General features: G+C 33.6%; 1 protein-coding gene and 1 pseudogene across 6 annotated transcripts; both read right to left on the minus strand.

Moving 5' to 3' along the window:
• Nucleotides 1-5,526: 5,526 nt before the first annotated feature.
• On the minus strand, nucleotides 5,527-11,861 carry LOC100855121 (cleavage and polyadenylation specificity factor subunit 3-I-like; annotated as a pseudogene).
• A 3,554-nt stretch (nucleotides 11,862-15,415) lies between these two features.
• On the minus strand, nucleotides 15,416-22,240 carry LOC100855076 (probable leucine-rich repeat receptor-like protein kinase At1g35710). Of its 6 annotated transcripts, none has more exons than XR_009467146.1 (6): nucleotides 18,215-22,240; nucleotides 17,619-18,107; nucleotides 17,426-17,508; nucleotides 17,219-17,326; nucleotides 17,018-17,140; nucleotides 16,002-16,090 (listed from the first exon to the last, which is right to left on the minus strand). XR_009467146.1 is itself a non-coding variant. In XM_059741279.1 (4 exons), the coding sequence occupies exons 1-4, from the start codon at nucleotides 22,128-22,130 to the stop codon at nucleotides 15,464-15,466; spliced, it is 4,791 nt and encodes a 1,596-aa protein (XP_059597262.1). In that variant the 5' UTR covers nucleotides 22,131-22,239; the 3' UTR covers nucleotides 15,416-15,463. The 6 variants fall into 6 exon arrangements, 3 of the variants coding, with proteins under 3 accessions (XP_059597262.1, XP_059597264.1, XP_059597263.1); XR_009467145.1 differs by lacking the exon at nucleotides 16,002-16,090 and adding an exon at nucleotides 16,931-16,948; XM_059741279.1 differs by lacking the exons at nucleotides 17,018-17,140; nucleotides 17,219-17,326; nucleotides 17,426-17,508 and adding an exon at nucleotides 15,416-15,685 and having other exon boundaries at nucleotides 15,795-16,090; nucleotides 17,751-18,107; nucleotides 18,215-22,239.
• Nucleotides 22,241-23,473: the final 1,233 nt, after the last annotated feature.

Consider the following 23,473-nt stretch of genomic DNA (forward strand, 5'->3'; position numbering starts at 1 on the left):
AAGTCCAAATATTAGTGGGATATGAACTCTAAGTCAAATAATGATAATTGGTTTGTTTAGTGGGATTTGAAATTTAAGTCTTAATAGGATTTAAAGTTGTCAAATAATGATAATTGGCATGTTTAGTGGGACTTGAACTTTGAGTCTAAATGGGGTTTGAATTTTGAGTCGAACTTGATATGATATTTTACCCACAATAGGCCATCTTTAATAGGATTGGAAGTTATAGTCAAACTTGATATAACATTTTATCCTTTGAAATAATAATGATAATTGGTGGGATATGAAGTCCATCTCTTAGTGAGATATGAACTCTAAGTCAAATAATGATAATTGGTTTGTTTAGTGGGATTAGAAATTTAAGTCTTAGTAAGATTCAAAGTCGTCAAATAATGATAATTGGCATGTTTAGTGGGACTTGAACTTTGAGCTTGAATGGGATTTGAAGTTTCAGTCAAACTTGATATAATATTTTACCCACAATTGGCCATCTTTAATAGGATTGGAAGTCATAGTCAAACTTGATATAATATTTTACCCTTTGAAATAATAATGATAATTGGTGGAATATAAAGTCCAAATCTTAGTGGGATATGAAATCTAAGTCAAATAATGATAATTGGTTTGTTTAGTGGAATTTGAAATTTAAGTCTTAATAGGATTCAAAGTCGTCAAATAATGATAATTGACATGTTTAGTGGGACTTGAACTTTGAGTCTGAATGGGATTTGACATTTGAGTCAAACTTGATAATTTTACCCTTAAAAATAATAACAATAATTGATCATATTTTATGGGATTTGAGATCTTAGTCAAACTTAATATAATATTTTAACCAACAATGAAAAATAAATAAGCATATGATACGAGCTAAGAACTCATTTCAAAAGTAGGGTCAAAAATGGTTTTAAATGCTTAAAAAGTGTGTTTTGCTATATAAAAAAAAATCGTTTTAACGTTAGAAAATATAGATACTTCTTCTAAAAGCCATTACAAGAAAGACATGAAAAATATTAAAATTTCAAATAAATTTTCATGTTTGAAAAACATATTTTTCTTGCATTTTTATTAAAAATATGTTCAAACATACTCTTACATGATCTACTTGAGTTCCTAAAATAATTACAAACTCTATTTAATTTTTATTTTAAAATTTTTTTACCTAAGGGTGGAAAATTCCTCCTCAAATTATACATGGATATGAATTATTTGGATGAAAATTGGAGCTAATATCATAAGAATGACCTATTTTAGTGGAATATATAGTTATTATAAGATAAATCTCACTCAACTATCTGTTTACTTATAAGACAAAGTTCACTGCCTTGTATAATGGGGTGCAAAAATACATATGAGTGGACACTTTTGACTTAAAGTATAATGAGATGTAAAAATACATATGAGTGAACACTTTTTACTTAAGATCGTGTTTCACAATAACATGTCTTAAATTTAAGTTCAAAGAAAAGTACCACTTAAACCTCCAAAGAACCCTTGAACATAACAATTGAAAATAAAGATAAACTCCCTCATATGATAATAAAAAATATTTTTCAATTGTTATAAATTGTGATCATGTTACTTATTAAGTTAAATAAGAAGTAAAAAGGATTTTATAAAAATGGTATTTTAAATGTGAAGTAAATTTTAAATGTGCTAAAAATTTTAGGTCCTCTTTGGACGTGTTTTCTAATGCTGGTTGAAAAGTTGTTTTTATGTTAAAGAACAAAAGATAGTTATTTAGTATTTTATAAAAATAAGGATGTTTGATAAGTTGTTTTTTCAAAAAATAAAAATAAGAACTTTTTTGGATAAGTTGTTTATAAAAATAATTTTCCTATTTTGATTTTGTAAAAACATTATAAATTTAATTTATGTAATATTAATTAAATTTAATTAAAGTCTTATTGAAAATAAAAAAATAGTTTTTAATTACAAATAAATTAAAAAAATAAATAGTTTTTAGTAAAATATGAACAATAATATTATAATAAAATCATAAATAAAAAAAATTATAAAAAAATATTATTTTAGTATATTTTTTATGCTAAAGCTCCTAATGGGCTTCGAAGTCATCAAATAATGATAATTGACATGTTTAGTGGGACTTGAACTTTGAGTTTGAATAGGGTTTAAAGTTTGAGTCAAACTTGATGTAATATTTTATCCACAATTGGCCATCTTTAATAGGATTGGAAGTTATAGTCAAACTGGATGTAATATTTTACCCTTGGAAATAATAATGATAATTGGTGGGATATGAAGTCCAAATCTTAGTGGGATATGAACTCTAAGTCAAATAATGATAATTGGTTTGATTAGTGGGATTTGAAATTTAAGTCTTAATTGGATTCAAAGTCGTCAAATAATGATAATTGACATGTTTAGTGGGACTTGAACTTTAAGTCTGAATGGGGTTTGAAGTTTTAGTCAAACTTGATATGATATTTTACCCACAATAGGCCATCTTTAATAAGATTGGAAGTCATAGTCAAACTTGATATAATATTTTACCCTTGGAAATAATAATGATAATTGGTGGGATATGAAGTCCAAATCTTAGTGAGATGTGAACTCTAACTCAAATAATGATAATTGGTTTGTTTAGTGGGATTAGAAATTTAAGTCTTAATAGGATTCAAAGTCGTCAAATAATGATAATTGACATGTTTAGTGGGACTTGAACTTTGAGTCTGAATGGGATTTGAAGTTTGCGTCAAACTTGATATCATATTTTACCCACAATTGACCATCTTTAATAGGATTGGAAGTCATAGTCAAACTTGATATAATATTTTACCCTTTGAAATAATAATGATAATTGGTGGAATATGAAGTCCAAATCTCAGTGGGATATGAAATGTAAGTCAAATAATGATAATTGGTTTGTTTAGTGGGATTTGAAATTTAAGTCTTAACAGGATTCAAAGTCGTCAACTAATGATAATTGGCATGTTTAGTGGGACTTGAACTTTGAGTCTGAATGGGATTTAACGTTTGAGTCAAACTTGATAATTTTACCCTTGAAAATAATAACGATAATTGGTCATATTTAATGGGATTTGAGATCTTAGTCAAACTTAATATAATATTTTAACCAATAATGAAAAATAAATAAATATATGATATCAACTAAGAACTCATTTCGAAAGTAGGGTCAAAAATTGTTTAAAATGCTTAAAAAGTGTGTTTTGCTATAAAAAATAAATCATTTGAAAAAAAAAATCGTTTTAAAGTTAGAAAACATGAATAAACACTTAGATATTTCTTCTAAAAGCCATTACAAGAAAGACATGAAAAATATTAAAATTTCAAATAAATTTTCATGTTTGAAAAACATATTTTTCTTGCATTTTTATTAAAAACATGTTCAAACATATTCTTATATGATCTACTTGAGTTCCTAAAATAATTACAAACTCTATTTAATTTTTATTTTAAAATTTTTTTACCTAAGGGTGGAAAATTCCTCCTCAAATTATACATTGATATGAATTATTTGGATGAAAATTGGAGCTAACATCCATATCATAAGAATAACCTATTTTAGTGGAATATATAGTTATTATAAGATAAATCTCACCCAACTATCTCTTTACTTATAAGACAAAGTTCATTGCCTTGTATAATGGGATGCAAAAATACATGAGTGGACACTTTTGACTTAAAGTATAATGGGATGTAAAAATACATATGAGTGGACACTTTTTACTTAAGAACGTGTTTCACAATGACATGTGTCTTAAATTTAAGTTCAAAGAAAAGTACCACTTAAACCTCCAAAGAACCCTTGAACATAATAATTGAAAATAAAGATGAACTCCCTCATATGATAATAAAAAATATTTTTCAATTGTTATAAATTGTGATCATGTTACTTATTAAGTTAAATAAGAAGTAAAAAGGATTTTATAAAAATGGTATTTTAAATGTGAAGTAAATTTTAAATGTGCTAAAAGTTTTAGGTCCTCTTTGGATGTGTTTTCTAATGCTGGTTGAAAAGTTGTTTTTATGTTAAAGAATAAAAGATAGTTATTTAGTATTTTATAAAAATAAGGATGTTTGACAAGTTTTTTTTAAAAAAAGTAAAAAATAAAAAACTTTTTTGGATAGGTTGTTTATAAAAATAATTTTTCTATTTTGATTTTGTAAAAACATTATAAAATTAATTTATGTAATATTAATTAAATTTAATTAAAGTTTTATTGAAAATAAAAATAGTTTTTAATTACAAATAAATTAAAAAATAAATAGTTTTTAGTAAAATATGAACAATAATATTATAATAAAATCATTAAAAAATATTATTTTAGTATATTTTTCATGCTAAAGCTCCTATGAAATTTTAGGTAGATACATGTCTTCTAGTGGATAATTATAGTCTTTTTCAACTCGGAGATCCTTCACGACATGAGCCACCAACCATTCCTCATACAAAATCTTGCCAAATTAACCTTGAGAATATTCCTCAACATCCTATTCCTCTTCATCTCAACCATCCTCTCCCTTTGTCTCCTCCACCTCTCTTGAACACCACTCCCCTCCGCCCCAATCTCCCACCCTCTCATCTCATGGTCCAGGTGCTAAAGTCATTGAATACATCTTGTATTGTATTCAATCCCATGTTTTTCTGGCCTCATAAATTCTAAACCCTATCTAGGTTTTCCAATTTTGTGAAAAATTATATGGATTAAATTCAATGTTAGAGACAAAATTTTGAACAAATCTGCAAAAACGCTCAACAGTTGTGGTCATAGCTCATGACCAAGATGGGAGTCTACAATGTAATAATGCTGATGAATGATTCAAAGACTGCTCCAACTAGATTTTGAAAATTGTCTATTTTCCAACATTTTTGTATTGAGCTATTCTCGTATAAACGGATTGAAAACAGTTTTTTGAAAATTTGTTTAAAAATAAGAGGACTTTTCATAAAAAAATTCAGGGTGTTTTATTAGAGCAATAGGAGACATGGAGAATATGCCGATAACTTTTGCAGTGTACATCAATGCATAATACTTTCATAGAGAAGAGACTTTTATTTAAAAAAAAAAAAAAAAAATTGACTCCTAATAGAATTTTATTACTCCAAACATTCAGGAGCTATTCTTAAAAATCGATTTGTAAAAATTATCGAGCAGACCCACAATCTGTTCGAGTAACAAATGGAAAACTTACCATTTGATCTTATTCCAACTACAATTTAAAAAAAGAAAACAAACAAACATATAAATCCTTAGACAGGACCGAGCAACAAGCATTGTGGTTTTGTTGTCTGTGGGTGGTCAAATTTATCAGTAACCCAAGACTTCCATGCTCACAAAAGCTCCATTTTAATCAAAGGTTGGTGAGAAAATTACTAACAGGCTCAAGTCTCATCTTAAATAGAAGGAAAACAAAAACATTATTTACATGCTTCACCAATGAAACATTCAAGTTATGCATTGATAACCATAATTTCTGGGGATATAACGCTGTTCAACAAGATTAATGCATTTGTGAAGCTCAGACGAATCGCAAAGATCATAGATGAAAATCTCTCTAGCATTACCAAATAAAAGGTACAACGAAGAAAAAGTTGATGTATGTGATCTTGCTTGGGACTGAGGTGGATCAATGTTCAATATTTTCCTAAAATAAGCAGACTAATTAGTGTAAGAAATATTGATTCATATAGAACTTTAACCACAAAATTCAGAATTAACTAGGAAGAAGATGAAAATACAGAGAAAACTTGAGGGAAGGAGCTAAGACACAGATGGAGGGATTGGCTTCACAGCATTTTGGATCCGCTGGAATGCCACTCTCACTCTTTCCTTGAGGCCTTCATTTTCGCTCTCAACATTCCCACTCTGTTTATCAAGATGCACCACATTTCCATCAACGCTTATCACCAGGTTCCCATTCCCTTCCAACTTCACATCTCCAAACAGAGAAACAAGGAGTGCGTGGATAACCTTTTCTGCTTTCTTCCCATTTTCTTCTTCAGTTTTCATGGCCTCTGATTCAACTACTACCTTGGGGATCTCAAGACTGATATTTAAAACTAGAGCCACAATGGAGTCAGAGACCATGTCACTAATTGGATCTGATGTCCAACGCAATGAAATATGCTTCTCCGACTCATGCTTCACTGTCACCCGTTCATGGACTTGAAAAGCTGGAACCTCAGATTCTTCATCTGGCAATGACTCAACACTCTCATATATCTGCTTCAGCCTGTGCTTTATTACACCAAAGGCACCAGTGTAAGGAATAGTAATCCTCTGGGTGACATTTGCCGTGGATAGCTGTGAGAAGACATGGAGATCATCAGGTGCCATTATCTGATAAGTGAACCCTTTCTTTACCAGTAAACCACTGACAATTTCACCAACTTCTGGGGTCTTTTCAGCCAGCCTCTCAATGGTTTTTGCCATTTTTTCAGAGTTGAAATACATTTCAACTGACTGACAGTTCTTTGGGGAAATAATTTTGGTGTTGCAGTCAGCAAACTGGGTGATAAGCTTCTGTTTGAGCCTCCCCATCTCATTAGCTTCTCCATGAACAAGAATGATGTTAGGTGGCATGAGCTCCTTCAAGAATGTACTTGTCTGTGCAAAATCTGCATGGGCAGAGAAAGAAATGTAATGGACCTGCATGTTGAGGGGAGCAGTAAGACCATTCATTAAAGTAACTTCCTTGGGTTCATTAATGATGGTTTTTGCCAATGTCCCTCCCACGACATACCCAGGTATAACACATGCATTTTTCTTATCAGAGCACCACATATCAAACAGTTGTCTTGACAACCCACTCTGAAGCCCACCCGGGCTCGCCATCACCACTGATGGACCTACATCATTAAAATTCTCAATGCTCTTTAAGGGTGATATGTGCTTGAAGTCAAAGGGATTCGAATTTGCAAATTGGTTGCGGATCCTCTCATTCATGGAATTGATATATGTCTGGTAAACAGCCATGCACCTTTTTGCAAGGGGGGAAGCATAAAATATGGGATGTTATGGAGCTCAGGATGGTTAGACCAATACTCATCAAGGATAAGAAGGAGTTCTTGGGCACGACCTAGAGCATATGCAGGGATTAGAACACGGCCCCCTTGAGAAATGGTTGAGTGGATGACATCTGTGAAGCGTTTTTCTCGCACATGCCGAGGCTGATGGAGTTGGACACCATAAGTGGATTCAATTATGCAAATATCAGGGCAGAACTGTGGAATCTCAGCAGCACGGAGATGACGATCTTCTTCGCTAGAATAGTCTCCAGTGTAAAGTACTCGGACACCAGCAATATCAACCATAAACATGGCAGCACCAAGGACGTGGCCAGCTGTGTAACACCAAAATCGTATACCATTTACTTCTAAAGTCTGATGGAAATCAATAACCTGCAGAAGGGAGATTTAATTACAGTTACAGGAAGATTAAATGAGATAAGAAAATTAAGCTACATATCTAAAGTCAATTGTTGTAAATGGCCCAACATTCTGCAATAGATCAGGATTATATGCAACCAATATTTTGGCATATGAGATACACACACACACACACACACCATATTGCTTTTTTTAGTGAACAAGTTTTATATTTTATTAGATTAGTTATGTAACAATTTTGAAACTAAATTCAGAAACAATAGAAAAAATGTTGTTGTGGAACACAAAACATGAATTAATATTAGAAGTATAGCCATTTAAATCTTAATAGACTAATTCCTACTATGTTAGTTTTATTTGTCCAGAACTGAAGACAAAACTCATCTGCTCTCATGGAAGGTGAAGTACAGAAAGCCCACAGATGTTATAGAGATCTAAAACAGTAGTACTTACACTCAGGTAGAATCTATGATTCAGGTATGAATGTCTATGGTAGAAAGATTAAGGCTTTAGGACAAGGTAGTAGACATTTGTGGCACTATTAATTTCAAATAAGAGTCCCAAGATAGAACATTAGAGCTATTCGCAAATTTAAATAACCAGATTTAAGCTAATCTGTGATACATGGACCATTGTGACCATAACTTTTGTGTTTTTTTTTTTTTTTTTGATAGTTATTGTAACCATAACCTTTTTTTTTTCCTGATAGACATTGTGACCATAACTTTTCAGGCCTTTAAAAAAGGAAGTGCAAGAGAAGGATTTCTCATCCTTCCCTACTTTACAAAACCTGATTTAAAAATGGAAGTGCAACTGTGCAAGAGAAGGATGAGAAATCCTTCCTTACTTTACAAAACCTGATCAAAACAGAGGAAAAGAAATACTCTCCAATAAACATCAAAACAACTCGACATTGCAATTTTAACACTTCGGATCTACAAGTCGACATCCAATCAAGTTGAGTTATGTTGAGAAATTCATGCCTTAAAACAGATAGTTACATTAAAGGCACAACCATAATCATAAATCCATTTACTGAGAAGAAAACAATGCTGAGAAAAGCAATGGGAACTTCAACATAATCAAAGAAAGTGAATGATTGGGGTTTTTCTGAAGGAATTTTAGCTGATAGATTCAATTATTTGTAACCTCTCGCACTCTTACATATGAAAGTACATGTTCAAGTTTGTGTATGGACACTTTATGCAGAGAATGGGTAGGTCCATTAACCCTTTCATCCCTCCAGAACCCCAGAAAAGGAACCTGTAATGGCCAACGGCCTTTGTATAGAGTGATCCCTCTAATACAGCTACAGAGAATACTCTCAAAACCATGCTTATAGTAGTAGATCACTAACTATTGATGTGCTTTCAACCATTTCAAGAGCACTCATCAGCCATGCAGTCAGAATTTCAACTGGAGTAAAGTTGGGCTCAAGAAAGTCTACTCAAAGCCGAAAAAATCTCAAGGCCAGACAAGAGCCCAGGGACAGATTTCAATTTTAGGAAGCTATTTCATACGAGGAAAGGAATCTCCAAGAGTTTATTCCTTGAGAAAAAAGAAATATTAGCAAACGGAATGAAGAAGCCATTGAGAAGCAGGAGATATTCAGATAATGACTTAAAATTTGGGTGGTAGATGTAGTCTCATTACTTTAAAAATATATCTGCAGTGCTCCTAATAGCACCAGATATTGATAAGAGAAGGTGCGGATGGAGTACTTGCAGCTGGTCCCAGTCAAATCTTTATATGCTTTAACAATAGTTGTTTGGTCACTTTTTCTAAGTAAGGCCATTCAGGACAGAATTCATTCAATGATTTTTTTTTTTTTTTTTTTGGAAGAAATATGTCCATACCCAGGTATATAGTACAATATAAAAGAACAATCATGATATTCTCTAAATTTCATTTCTCAATTCAGCAGATCATTAAGTTATAAAAACAAATAACATTACAATATTCAACAAGGAAAAAGAATATACTGTGTCACCAAAAGGACATCAATGGTTGAAGGATCAATCTCATCAAAGTATGGCAAAGCAGCCATGACTGAGTATGCGGGATGAATTCCACAGTCAAACTATCATCACAGAACAGGAACATAATAGAAACAAACAAATTAAAAAAAATATCGAAAACAAAGTATAAAAACTAGCAACCAAAATAAACGAATAATGCATTATGGTATACCAATATGGTTTTCCCTTTATAGGACATGTAGACACAGGAACGGCCCACTTCATTTCCAGCACCTAGAGGGGTAATAATCAGCTGGTCTCCTCTTGTTAATGAGGAATCTGGTCTCTTCAAAGACTGCGATGGCCCTGTAGATGCCATTCTTCAACTGAACAATTCTCAGACCCCTTCAATTAACACCACTCTATTTTCATGCAAAATGCTCTGCAACCGATTAAAAAATACAAAAAAAAGATTCAAAAAAAAATAAAAAAACGCTTCATCATAAATAAAATGATACCCAAAAATAAATACAATTCCAACAAAAGACATTTTTTCTCTGGGAACTCCAGTTATTTTGGTGAATATATTTCTGTTAAGCTTGGGAAAAATAAATTTTGACTTTCAGTAAAATAACTCTGTACAGTTGAAATTTATATTTCCCTGAGAACATCTTCAATAGAAATAACCTATCTCCCCAATTGAAGCTCAAAATTCAAAATCCAGTACGAGAAAGCACTGTTTGTTTGCTGAGAAATTGCAGAACCAAAAATTTAAATCTTACAGCTCTCAGCACTCATCCCCCTAGAAAGCAACATAAAAGCGCAAGATTCAATTGCTTCATTTCCCTCTCTTCTCCTCACTTTTCTCAGCAACCAAACACAACAACCTTATATAAATAAGGAGAGAGAGTGAAGTAGAAGAAAGAAGAAACTCGAAACTTATAAAAAAAAAGCATAGTATGAAGGCAATTATAAGAGATTCAAAATTTTCAACTCACTTGGTTGCATTCCCCAGGACTTTCTCGGGAACCAAACAGACGGGAGGAAGAAAAAACATAAACTTCAGAACAAAGAAAGAAGAAATGCATAGAAAATAGCAGAGGGAGAAAGTTTCGAGAGAGCTAGAGAGGTTACAGTTATGAAATGATTTCAGACCATGCAGAGGAAGAGATTGAACTAAAACCCCAATTTTGAGAAGATGCTTCCCTCTTTGCCTCACCCTCTGAAAGATTGATAAATACCGGGCTGGAATGGTCGGTCCGGACAGTCTTCAAGGAGTTCTTGAAAAAGAATCTGAAGTACATCTATGAACAATCACATATGCATTTGGGCAATCTATAGGTTCTCCATCTGCTCTCATCGCTGAACTACCACATTCCTTCAGATAAATGGACCTGCCACCTCTGGTTTATTAAAGACTAAAACAATTTCCGTTGAACAGGTCTTTGCATAAACCTTCTTTGGGGCAGGAGACTGATGTGGAGTATACTTAAGTCGTTTTCAGATTAGTATTTGAATTGACCTTCTGAGGGGTGCCAAGTGCAATTCACCAAAATCCCAAACTGGAATTAGTCCATCTCCCATTTCCTTTGAAATACTCAACAATTTAGTTTCTTTTTCTATCAAGTTTGCCTTCAACTTTTCAATATCAGCCTACATTTTCTCTAGTTTCGTCTGTGGTTCAGCTTGTATTGGACTGGGTCTAGATTTTGCGTGTTCTACATGCTCATAAGTGCTTCCAAACTACACCATGTCCTGAACATATTCTTTCTGATACCTGACCTTGGCATCAAGAGCAGATTTTAAATGTCCCATCTTTAAGACCAGATTACTACTTATGAAGTAGTCTAGGCTCTCCTTCAAACGGCTGAGACAGTGAGCATTGTAACCACTGCCAAATACTTTGTTAGTTGCTGAAAGAAAGCTTGGGTTCCTATCTGAAATTAGAACCACATGACAATTCATCAGTAAATACTTCAGATGCTCTAGGAACCACAACCAGTTTTCTTCATTATCAGTATTAACCACCCCATAAACTAGAGGATATTAGTCATCATCTACATCTAAGGCAGATGCAGACAACAAAGTGTCTTTATGTGGCCCACTCAAGTGATAGGCGTCAACAAACAGCAACTCCCTGGAATTGACTTCATAAGTCGCTTGCACATCCATGGAATTAGCTTGTAAGAGTCCTCTGGCTTTCCAAAATTCGCTGTGCTGGAGAAAGTCCAATAGTGAGGGCTGCTGCTGAGCGAATGCAATAGTTCCTTTACATGCAGTTGAGCCACCAGCCTGTTAATTTCTCAGCTCATGGCGTAGGTGAACATTAAGCTGCTGAAGATAGACTGGCTCTCTACATCAGATCACATTGATTTGTTTGGAGTTGCCCAATTTCTTTGGCAAATCTTCATTTTCGTGTCTCGAATTGTGGTTCAGTTTCCTTACTTCTTCTACCTCTGGACATTCCAAAACAAAACTTGCAAAGGCTTGAATGGCTTCTAAACTTTCTGCCAATTCAGAATTTTCCAACTGCAGGTTCACATTAGAGTTCTTCTAACTCCTCTGCTTCAGCAGCCTCAAAGCATTCCTTTTTAGCAGCTTCACGCTCTTCTGTTGCAAATCCTCTTTGATCACTCTCAATAATTACCAATAATTTTTGCTTGGGTTGAAGAACAAACCTTCTTGGTGTATACCTTAAAGGAATCGCAGATTCATTAAATGTTTCACCCAGTCATTCAATAGTGAAGACTATGCAACCATGAAGGAAAGTGAGTCAATGCATGAACTAATGGGTCGGGCCTTGTGGTGCCTAAAGTGGGCCTAGGTGGGCCAAAGTAAACCTAAGTGAGCTTAGAAAAGTGCTCTAGTGACCTAGAGTGAACTAAGTGGAATTTAACTTAAAGTGCACCCAAAGTAAAGCCTAACCTAAACTCAAAGGATGACTAATGTCACAATGAGAAGCCAGATAAACCCTCAACCAAAGTCTCTAAGGTGGCTCAGAGAAGGCAAATTGCATAGTAGTAATTAGCTACAAATGAACCATTGTAAAATACTAAACGAGCCCTCAATAGAACATGTGTTAAGGGGACAAAATGGAGGGTCTACAGTAATAGAACAAAAATTCTAAAATCTTCAAATCTCAACTTTTAAACCAACATATCAACCATAATATTTTTGTCTGAGCAATTTCAAACTAAAACAATAGCTAACAATAATTAAATTCTAATATTTAACAAAATCCCAAAAAGAGAGTTTAAACAAATATCCTAATAAAGCCAAAATTTTCATTTCTCACCCGAACTTAGGGTACTTGAAAAATTAACAACAAAGGGGGATGAACTCAAAACTCAATAAAAAACATTAATATAGTTTCATAGATCAAATATTTTCATTCATGCTTCCAAATAGGAGATATAGGGTATAATCATTTTCATAAAACGTTTGAGTTCAAACATGCTAATACATTTTAAACAGTTCAACCAAACATTTTCATATATATCAAAACCATTTCATATCAAATCCAAATCAAATACATTTCAATTATTTTTATTCTAGTTACCAAACAATAAATGGCGCTTAGTTAAGTGAAACTTTACAAATGGGTAGTTAGCCTCAAATTTGTTCCTTTTAAGGTGGACAGAATCAAAAGTAACCTCTAATCAAAGCCCTCAAGGTTGGGGTCTAAATCAATTATATTTTTCACCACAAAAATGAAAAGGTCAACTATTATATTTCGTTGACAAGGGCCGAAAAGTCAATTATTATACTCCATTGATAAGGACCAAAAAAATTAAAATCAAATTCTTTGTTTTATTTATTCAAACTTACGGAAACATAAGACCTCCATATATTCTATTATAAACAAAAGAAATGTTATAATATATTTTTCATGCAAAAATATATTTGATCCATACATAAAAGCAAAAATAACATTTACATATATATATATATATAATTATCTTCTTTTGCAAAGTTTGTATTAATTTCTCTTAGCTCAAAAGAGTCCTAAAAAACCTTGGAGAGAAATAATTATGGAAAATCTATTCTTCACTTAACATAACATAATAGAAATAAATATTACTATTTATCTACAATTTAATTAATCTATTCCGTATTTAAATAAAATTAATAAATTTCTAATTTGATTCTAATAACACATTACTAATTTAATTAAATTGCAATTTTATTTCATTATATATATATATATATATATATATTTTACTAAATCTCTCATTCTATTTATTACATTAAACCATTATTACTATTATCTTATTTATTAACCTAGACCTAAATATTATTATTTTATTAATTATCAAATTCAATAGCCACCCAAACCATTACCCACTTGTCTCCGGGACACACAAAACCAATAAAACAAAGCAAGTTCTTTCAATTGTCATCATCATTATTATGATGATTCATTATTTATTTATTTATTCTTGGTTTTCCAAGTTCTTCCTTCCATCCAATGCACATGCCTCTTTTTTATTCTTTATTTCTTTCTTAACCCTAACACGTCTTTTTTTTTTTTTTTACTTCTAGGAATGTGCACACAAATACAATGCCTCAAAACCATAAATACAAGTATCTATATATCACCCCTCCAAAATCCAGAAATCATGTAATTCTTCTTATTATTTATTTATTTATTTTCTTTTCAATCTAAAGTCTCCACTAACGACTTATTTATTTATTATCTAAATCTAAAATTTCTTTTCTTCCTCTGTTTTTTTTCATTTTAAATTTATTTATTTATTTTTCTATTCCATTGAAATTTTTGAAATTTTCCTATCTTCATCAATAAATCAACCTATACTTGCAATTTTTCAAACATTTTGATCTAAAAGTTTAATAAACAAACCCTAATCTAGATTTAGATTTTCCAAAAAAATATCTAATATGTTTTAAAGTAACTAACGAATCTAAAATATTAATCTAGGGGTTAGAATCTTATCGGAAAAGTATGGACTTCAAACCTTAAACCTTCAAACCTTCACCCCTATGTTCACCAATTCTCTAATTTTGGTTAATAAGGTTTTTGGAATAGAGAAGACAAGAAAAAAAAAATCTAATTCATACCTAGGACTATTAATGGAAAAAATGACATTTTTCCCCTAATGAATTTAATTAATTTTTAATTTACTATTTTACCCTTAAAATTAATTTGGGGTGTTATAGTATCAATGGATGAAAAAAAAAAATCAAAAGGCTTAGGTCATAAATTTTATTTCAAAATCATTTAAGAATTAATTAATTAAAACTCAATTTTTAAGTTTTTAAATTTTAAATTCCTCCCTTATTCATTATTGGATTGAATTCTTTTAACTATTTTTCCCTCTTTTAACTTTATTATTTCTTTCATAATTTTTATCATTAGAACATATAAGCTTTCTTGTTTCTCTTAAGATTTTGTAAATCATTTATGTGAAATTTTAAAACCAAATTAGCTATCAATATTTCTTCTACTTTTTTCTCAATCAAATGCATGGTTTGTTGTTGATACTTATCTTGGTTCATCTATAAGTGAGACCATACTTTTTTTTCCATTTGGAAGTCCTAAGGAATCGACATGTAGCCTATAACAAGGACTACCAAATTAATCATTTATAGTTTACAATAAAATAGAATGCATATTAAAGGGGCTCTAGACTCGCAACTGTGAATATATTGTTTGTTCTAGGTCCAACAGGTTTTCAAAATTTCAAAATATGTTTACAAGGCTAAGAGGAGTCCATACAAATATAATATATATGTAAAATTGCAAGGTTAAACGTTTTTAGAGAAACACTTCAATTAAAAGCATTTCCAATAAAAACACTTTCAATCGATCATTAATTATCTTTAGTTAATTATCATCAATTCCTAAATATATATTTATTCTCCTTATCGGGGATTTTACTAAAATGCTTTTTTTTTTTTTTTATCAAACTAAACTATGCAAGTGTAGGAAGTAGTTCTGTTTAATATGCTCATATGCTCTTTAGATCATGTTCTCCTTGAGTTGCTTGTTTCTTCTTAACAAAAAAAATACAGTTTGTCACCCATTTTGAAGGGAGATAATAACGAAAAACTCATAGTTAAAAAAAAAAAAAAAAAAAAGTGATTTCAACAGTTTTGGGAATTATCACTCTCAACAATCTATTAAAAAATTGTAAAGATTACATGTTGGCTCTCCCCAGCCCCAAGGACGCTTACTGTCACAAGAAACCCATATCCTATCTTCCACCCCAAGCCTGCTTCTGCCACTCAAAGTCCAATCACAATATTCAGAGCTCCCAAGATGAGAGCAAGTCTCCCTACCAAGTGATGTTACTAGTTCCAGTACTTGCGCTGTTTGGATGTCTTGTCCGGCCTTAGAATCAATGCCATTACCCAAGAAGAAGAAAACTTAGTTTTCAGCATGCTTGAAGAAATATATTTAGTTAATGTCGAGTGAACGCCCAGGGAGAGTGAAAACAAACCTGAAGAATGCCAAGGAAAAACACCAAGGATCCGAGGGGTCTGTGAATCTTGAATTTGGGAATGCGATAAGACTCCAGTCCATTGTAGAGTGTCCTTCCTGCGACGACAGTAGCAAGACCCGGAAGAAAACCCACAATCTGGATCGAGATATGAAGATAAAACCATTGAGGATCATGATGCTTGAAGTATCTAGGGATGATTGCCCCAGATGGAAGGAGCACGTCCCATGCAATTAGGCCCATGTCTCCATGACGCGTCTCCAAATCTCCAGTGTTATTGACACCAGAGTTATATCCTGTGAGACACACAACAGAAATTTTCCATATCAGACTTCAAAGAGTTTTATCTGAAGCTCCCACTTTATTTCCTAGATATAAGCCCCTCACGTCTAGAATGTAAAATCCTCTGTTCTCTGTTCAAATTTCAGCTTTGCAATTGGAGTCAATACATCTCGTATTCAATTCAATCCTCATCTTTTTATGGCCTCCTAAATTCTATGACCCAGTTTTGTGAAAAACTACATCATGGGGACCCAAGAGGATGGGATTTGATTCAATGTTAGGTACAAAATTTTGGAAAAATCTGCAAAACCCTCAACAGTTGTGACCACAGCTCAAGACCAAGGTGGGAATTTACAATCTAATAATGCTGATGAATGCTTCATAGACTGCTCTACGAAACTAGAGTTTGTTAGAATGCCTGTCCTTTGTTGAAAGACATGAAGATCCTCACATTCTCGAGCAGGAAGAACCTTGGCCGAAAGTAGTCGGCAAAGGATAAGAAGGCTGGGATCATTTCACACTGAACTTTACTCCAACTACTCTGGTTAAACGTATTCATCCTAGAGAAAACCTGTGAAGATATTAACCATGACATAGACTTAAATGTGATACATCCAACATTCCCATTAGTTGGTGTTGACATCCAACTACCTCTTTGTCTACAACGAATGGAATTGAAAAGGATTATATAAAGAATTTGATAAATGTGTGAACTTCATATTTTCATTAAAATCAAATCGTATAAATAATACATTGAAGCAAAACAGAAAGCAATAACTATATCCTATATTTCAGCAATATTCAAGCTGACCTATTCTTAAAGAATACTAACAGAAAAATATTTGGAGGACTACATTCATCCCAGAGAAACCCTGTGAAGATGGCAGCCTTGTTTTAGCTCTTTGAATAGAGTGAAATAACATAGCAGAAGCTGATCAAACCTGGCATGGAGGGCCCCCCATTAATAAAATCAACTTGTCCAAGCATCCGGTGATGCAGATTGTTTGGCAGCCTCAGAAGTAGAGACACGGTCATCGGCATTCCCGCACTCCTCCACGACAGCCCTGCATCACAACCAATTTACGGGTCTATTACAAATGAGAGAGAGAAAAAGAGATTTTCATGTTAATGAAATCATTCACCTTAGGATCGAACTGAAACGATAAACATCAATGATTCCGGATGATTGAATTTGAGTGCATCCCCAGCAGGCTCTTCATATTCAGTAGCCTACTTGGTTACTGATACACCTGCAAAGTTGAAAGCAACAGGAGGTAAAATCATCACATTCTTTAATAAAAATGTCATCACATACGACTCTTTAGCTGATATAGATACAAATGAAGTACCTGCTTGAGGGGCCCTTCAAAGGAAAATATATTCCAAAGGTTGCAAGGACATCACATGGTGGCAGATCATGCTTCTGAATAACCTGCACATTCCACCCTTCAAATATATTAGAAAAATAATATAATTGTAGTTTTATATTATAATAGAAGTTCAAAAAAACAAGAGAAATTATGCACGATTGCTTGCGCCCACCTCATGGATGTCATAACAGTATGCCTTCTTGCTTTTACATTTTTCAGTAATAATTGATCGATAACGAATTTACATGGAGAAGTGAGAACCCTCAGCTAGTTTCATCCCCATGACCATGACCCAGCAGCTCACCCAACGTAATCACAGAAAACGGTTTTGGCAATGGTGGCCACTGTTTTGAGAGTGCTCGAGCAACTTGTTGCATAGTTGGCCGAGATTGGGGATTAACGCACAAACATGCAAATGCCAACTTCACTGCAACCACTACTTCCTCTGCCACTTGATTCACAGGAGGTGAGGGGCGCTGGTCTATCACATCATTCAGCAGGAAATGGCCGACCGTTGATGGTGATGCAGATGAGGAGGACGCTGATGATAACAGGGATGAGATAAGCTCTCCGGGATGCCTTCCCATAATTACTTCTAATGTCACAACACCGAAGCTGTAAACATCGGTTTTATTATCCACCTTCATTGTGTAAGCAAGTTCTGCAAAAGAAGATTAGATCATGCTCTGCTCTGCTAAGCAATTAGAAACGTTACATATGACGTATAGAGGCCATTTAGAGATAAGCAAGGCACTAAGAAAAATGTACCTGGAGCTGTATAACCAAAAGTTCCTGCAAATGAAGTCCAATTAGATGAGTCTGACTTTAAAAGCCTAGCCGTGCCGAAGTCAGATACATGAGCTTCATATTCTGAATCTAACAAAACATTGTTGCTCGATATGTCTCGATGAATTACAGGAGGTGAGCAATCATGGTGCATATACGATAAAGCTTTAGCCACGCCTTTAATAACGTTTAGCCTCACAATCCAATCTAATCTTTCTGCTTCTTCGTCATTGCATAGAATGTTTTGCAAACTCCCCTTTTCCATAAACTCATAAACCAAAAATGAGTTCTCTGCAAATGAACTGAAGCCATAAAGCTTGACGATGTTGCGGTGCCTTATCTGTGTTAAAGCATGAATCTCGCTTTTGAAAGCTTTCAAATCAGCCATATCTCCATCTTCTGATGAGTGAAGCTTTTTCACAGCAACAACCCGACCTGTTGGCAACTCAGCCTTGTAAACAGTACCATATCCTCCAGTGCCAATACACTGTTTCGAACTGAAATTGTCGGTCCCCTGTATGATGTGCTCATACAACAATTCCCCATCATGGCCCCATATTGCAAATAGATCTTCGACATCTGCTTCTGGAGACTTGTTTTTTCTCTTCCTCAATTTTTGGAAAAGAAAAAAAATGCCAATAACAAAAGCAAGTAAGAACAATAGACTGCTCACAAGTAGGAGTATTACTATCAAAACAGAAAACTTGTTGGCCTTCTTTCGACTAGCACTGCATGGCTTGAGATGAGTGACATTATTACCACACAGACCTTTATTATTTTTGAATGCCTCAAATGGAGCGAAGGCTTTGATGTTGGGGAGAGGACCTTCCAACTGATTGTAGGATATATCAACAACTGTCAGGCTTATCAGATCATCAAACGTGTGTGGGATGGTGCCAGAGAGCCCGTTATGGGAGAGATTCAACGTTTCCAGGTACTGTAATTCTCCAAGTAGCGGTGGTATCTCTCCTATTAGCATATTTTGACTAAGATCGAGACTTTCAAGATGATGCAACTTTCCAATTTCATCGGGAATGCTATCCACAAATCTATTCTCGCTCAAGTTGAAGGACCTTAATTTCCAGAAGTTTCCCAGTTGTTTGGGAATTGAACCGCTTATGTTGTTTGATGCCAAGTCAAGAATTTCAAGATTGGATAAGTTTCCCAATTCCAAAGGAATACTACCTGAAAGACTGTTGTTTCCTAATAACAATTTGAACAATAATGGCAACATACCCAACTCTTTCAGGATCTTCCCACTTAGATGATTGGCGGAGAGATCAAGCTGTCGCAGCTGAGTTGCTTTCCCAAGTTGAGGCGGTATAGCACCAGAAATATTGTTGTTGGAGATGTTCAGGTTTGTGAGCATGTGGCACTGCCCCCATTTCTCAGAAAGCTCACCATAAAAATTGTTGCTGCTTAGATCAATATAATTTAGAGTTGGGTACACACCAAAACTTTCGGCTATGTCCCCTGTCAATTGATTTCTTTCAAGCCTAACTCTGAATAAGCTAGTGCAATTTTTCAAGCCTTTTGGAATAGGACCAGTGAAATGATTTCCAGAGGCTGTAAAGTTTTCAAGAACACTACCAAGGCATATCTCTTGTGGTAGTTGGCCAATGAAGTTATTCTCAACTAACTGTAAAGATTTCAAATGAGTGATATTATTCATTTCAAGAGGAATCGCACCACTAAGCTTGTTGTGATCAAGGAACAAAAAGGTTAAGCTGGACAAGTTTCCTATGGATGGAGGGATTGGACCACTGAGACTATTAGCTGCCAAGTCAAGATCATAAAGTGATGTCAACAATCCAATTTCTTGAGGGATGGAACCAGAAAGCTTGTTCTCAAAAAGATATAAAGTGGTTAAATTTCTCAAGTTTCCAATGGATGGAGGGATCGAACCAGTGAGACTATTAGTTTCCAACTCAAGATCTATAAGTGATGTCAACAATCCAATTTCTTGAGGAATAGAACCAGATAGTTTGTTTGTATGAAGGTACAAAGTCGTTAAGTTCCTCAAGTTACCTATCGAAGGAGGGATTGGACCGATGAGATTGTTAAATGACAATTGAAGATCATTAAGAGATCTTAACAATCCAATTTCTTGAGGGATGAAACCAGAAAGCTCGTTCTCAAAAAGATATAAAGTGGTTAAATTTCTCAAGTTTCCAATGGATGGAGGGATCGGACCAGTGAGACTATTAGTTGCCAACTCAAGATCATTAAGTGATGTCAACAATCCAATTTCTTGAGGAATAGAATCGGATAGTTTGTTTGTATGAAGGTATAAAGTGGTTAAGTTCCTCAAGTTACCTATGGAAGGAGGGATTGGACCAGTGAGATTGTTAGTTGACAATTGAAGATCATTAAGAGATTTTAACAATCCAATTTCTTGGGGGATGGAACCAGAAAGCTTATTCTTGAAAAGATGCAAAGTGGTTAAGTTCCTTAGGTTTCCTATGGAAGGAGGGATTGGACCAGTGAGATTGTTAGTTGACAATTCAAGATCATTAAGAGATCTTAACAATCCAATTTCTTGAGGGATGAAACCAGAAAGCTCGTTCTCAAAAAGATATAGAGTGGTTAAGTTTCTCAAGTTTCCTATGGATGGAGGGATTGAACCAGTGAGACTATTAGTTGCCAACTCAAGATCATTAAGTGATGTCAACAATCCAATTTCTTGAGGAATAGAACCAGATAGTTTGTTAGTATGAAGGTATAAAGTGGTTAAGTTCCTCAAGTTACCTATGGAATGAGGGATTGGACCAATGAGATTGTTAGTTGACAATTGAAGATCATTAAGAGATCTTAACAATCCAATTTCTTGGGGAATGAAACCAGAAAGCTTGTTCTTGAAAAGATGCAAAGTGGTTAAGTTCCTCAAGTTTCCTATGGAATGAGGGATTGGACCTGTGAGATTGTTAGTTGACAATTGAAGATCATTAAGAGATCTTAACAATCCAATTTCTTGAGGAATGGAACCAGAAAGCTTGTTCTCAAAAAGATACAAAGTGGTTAAGTTCCTCAGGTTTCCTATGGAAGGAGGAATTGGACCAATGAGATTGCTAGTTGACAATTGAAGATCATTAAGAGATCTTAACAATCCAATTTCTTGAGGAATGGAACCAGAAAGCTTGTTCTCAAAAAAATGCAAAGTGGTTAAGTTCCTCAAGTTTCCTATGGAATGAGGGATTGGACCAATAAGATTGTTAGTTGACAATTGAAGATCATTAAGAGATCTTAACAATCCAATTTCTTGAGGGATGGAACCAGAAAGCTCATTCTCAAAAACATACAAAGTAGTTAAGTTTCTTAAATTACCTATGGAAGGAGGAATTGGGCCTCTAAAATTATTAGAAGACAATGCTAGAACACTAAGAGATGTTAGAAATCCAAGTTGGGGAGATATTACACCAGTGAAATGATTGAAAGCAAAGTTAAGATTTGTGATTCGTTTGGAAAGATTACCAATGTTGATTGGAATGGTTCCATAAAGGGAGTTGTTATAAAGATTAAGAGTGAGAAGGTTAGGGAGTGATGAGAAATTGAGATTGTGGAGTGTACCTCTCAAACCGCAATTGTCAAGTTCTAAATTGGAGACACTTCCTGACTTGTGACAAGTTAATCCAAACCAATGATAGCAAGAATTGCGTCCAGACCAAGAAGAGAGGAAAGATTGGGTTTGATTATCAAGACTGGCTTTCCATGTTAGAAGAGCGAGTCTTTCTTGATCTTTTTCAACTTTTGAAAGAGAAGTGGTAGGTGTAGAGGCAGATATAGAAGTGACATGGAATGATGATATTGAGTATAGAAGGACAAGGAGAAATATGAAGTAGTAAGGAGTGATAAAGAGTCGAGAGAGTAAGGAGTAGGATGAAGAATATTCAAAGGCCATTGTTGAATTGGTAGAAATGAAGTTATTAAGAGGTTTACATGGAGGGAAGGATGAAGATGAAACACTTATTTATAGACTTAAATGTGATACATCCAACATTTCCATTAGTTGGTGTTGACATCTAACCACCTCTTTCATCTACAAATAATGGAATTAAAAAGGATTATATACATGAGCTCAATTCCACACATATTTTATTTCATTTTATCGAAATGCTCTGAATTTTTCAATTAAAATTTACACCTACAATTACATATGAAATAATTAAAAATATTTCTTTTCCACTCTATGCACTTTTAAATATAACTTGTTTAAAATTAATAATTACAATTCATTTTAAGAAGTAAGGACCAAATATGCCCACGTCAACAACCTAGTTGATACAGGAAGTTCACTTTAACCAACATTACTCCTTGTTTGGATTGAATTCTTTTAACTATTTTGCCCTGAGAGAAATAAACTTTTTTAACTCTATTAGTTCTTTCATAATTTTTATCCTTACAATATGAACTATCTTATTTCTCTTAATATTTTATAAATCATTTATGTTATATTTCAAAACCAAATTAGTTGTCATTTCTTGTACTTCTTTCCTAGACAAATGCATAATTTGTGGTTGATGTTTATCATTTTTATTAAAGGTGTTCACAATTTGTAAGTGAGACCCATCATCTATGAAAAATATAGACATGCTTTTTTTTCATTTGGAAGTCTTAAGGAACTAGTATTTGAACCACAACAAGGACTAAGGACTAACAAATTTTCACTTTGTTTTTCATCCAAATAAGACACACAATTGTTTTTGTATTATCTATTCTAAGCCAAGGGGCTTTCAAGGCTTTAAAATGCATCTCTAAAGTTAAGAGGAGCCCAACATATATATCATCATGAGCTTTTTTCCCTATTCAACGTGAGATGTCACAAAAATTGTTCAACAAGATTAATGCATTTGTGAAGCTCAGAAGAATCACAAAAATCAAAGGAAAATATTTTGGGAATTACAACATAAAACATGCAGGACCCATGTACACATGCATTTTCCTTATCAAACAGTTGTCTTGAAAAGCCATTCTAAAGCCCACTTGGCTTCCCATCACTAGTAATGGACCAACATCATTCAAATTCTCAATGCTCTTGAAAGGCCATATGCACTTGAAGTAAAAAGAGATTGAATTTTTGTTAGATAGTTTGTTTTTGCTATTTGGGAACATATTTTTCTTTTCTTTTTTTTGTTCTTTTTTCTTTTTAATAGAACGTTTACATGGTAGCCTGCTCCAATCCCCTTACGAAACTTTTGTTATTAGGTTAGCCATACACTTCACATGTTTGTTTCTAGCGATTCA

The sequence above is a fragment of the Vitis vinifera genome, chromosome 12 (genome assembly GCF_030704535.1).
Source record: "Vitis vinifera cultivar Pinot Noir 40024 chromosome 12, ASM3070453v1".
In the NCBI taxonomy this organism is placed as follows: domain Eukaryota; kingdom Viridiplantae; phylum Streptophyta; class Magnoliopsida; order Vitales; family Vitaceae; genus Vitis; species Vitis vinifera.

Coding starts and splice junctions, on each gene's coding strand:
- LOC100855076 (XM_059741279.1), bottom strand. CDS start 22,130: ATGGCCTTTGAATATTCTTCATCCTACTCCTTACTCTCTCGACTCTTT. Junction 18,108..18,214: donor TTTTGGTTATACAGCTCCAG/GTACATTTTTCT, acceptor CTTCTTTTGCAG/AACTTGCTTACACAATGAAG. Junction 15,686..15,794: donor TTTTCCTTGGCATTCTTCAG/GTTTGTTTTCAC, acceptor ATTGATTCTAAG/GCCGGACAAGACATCCAAAC.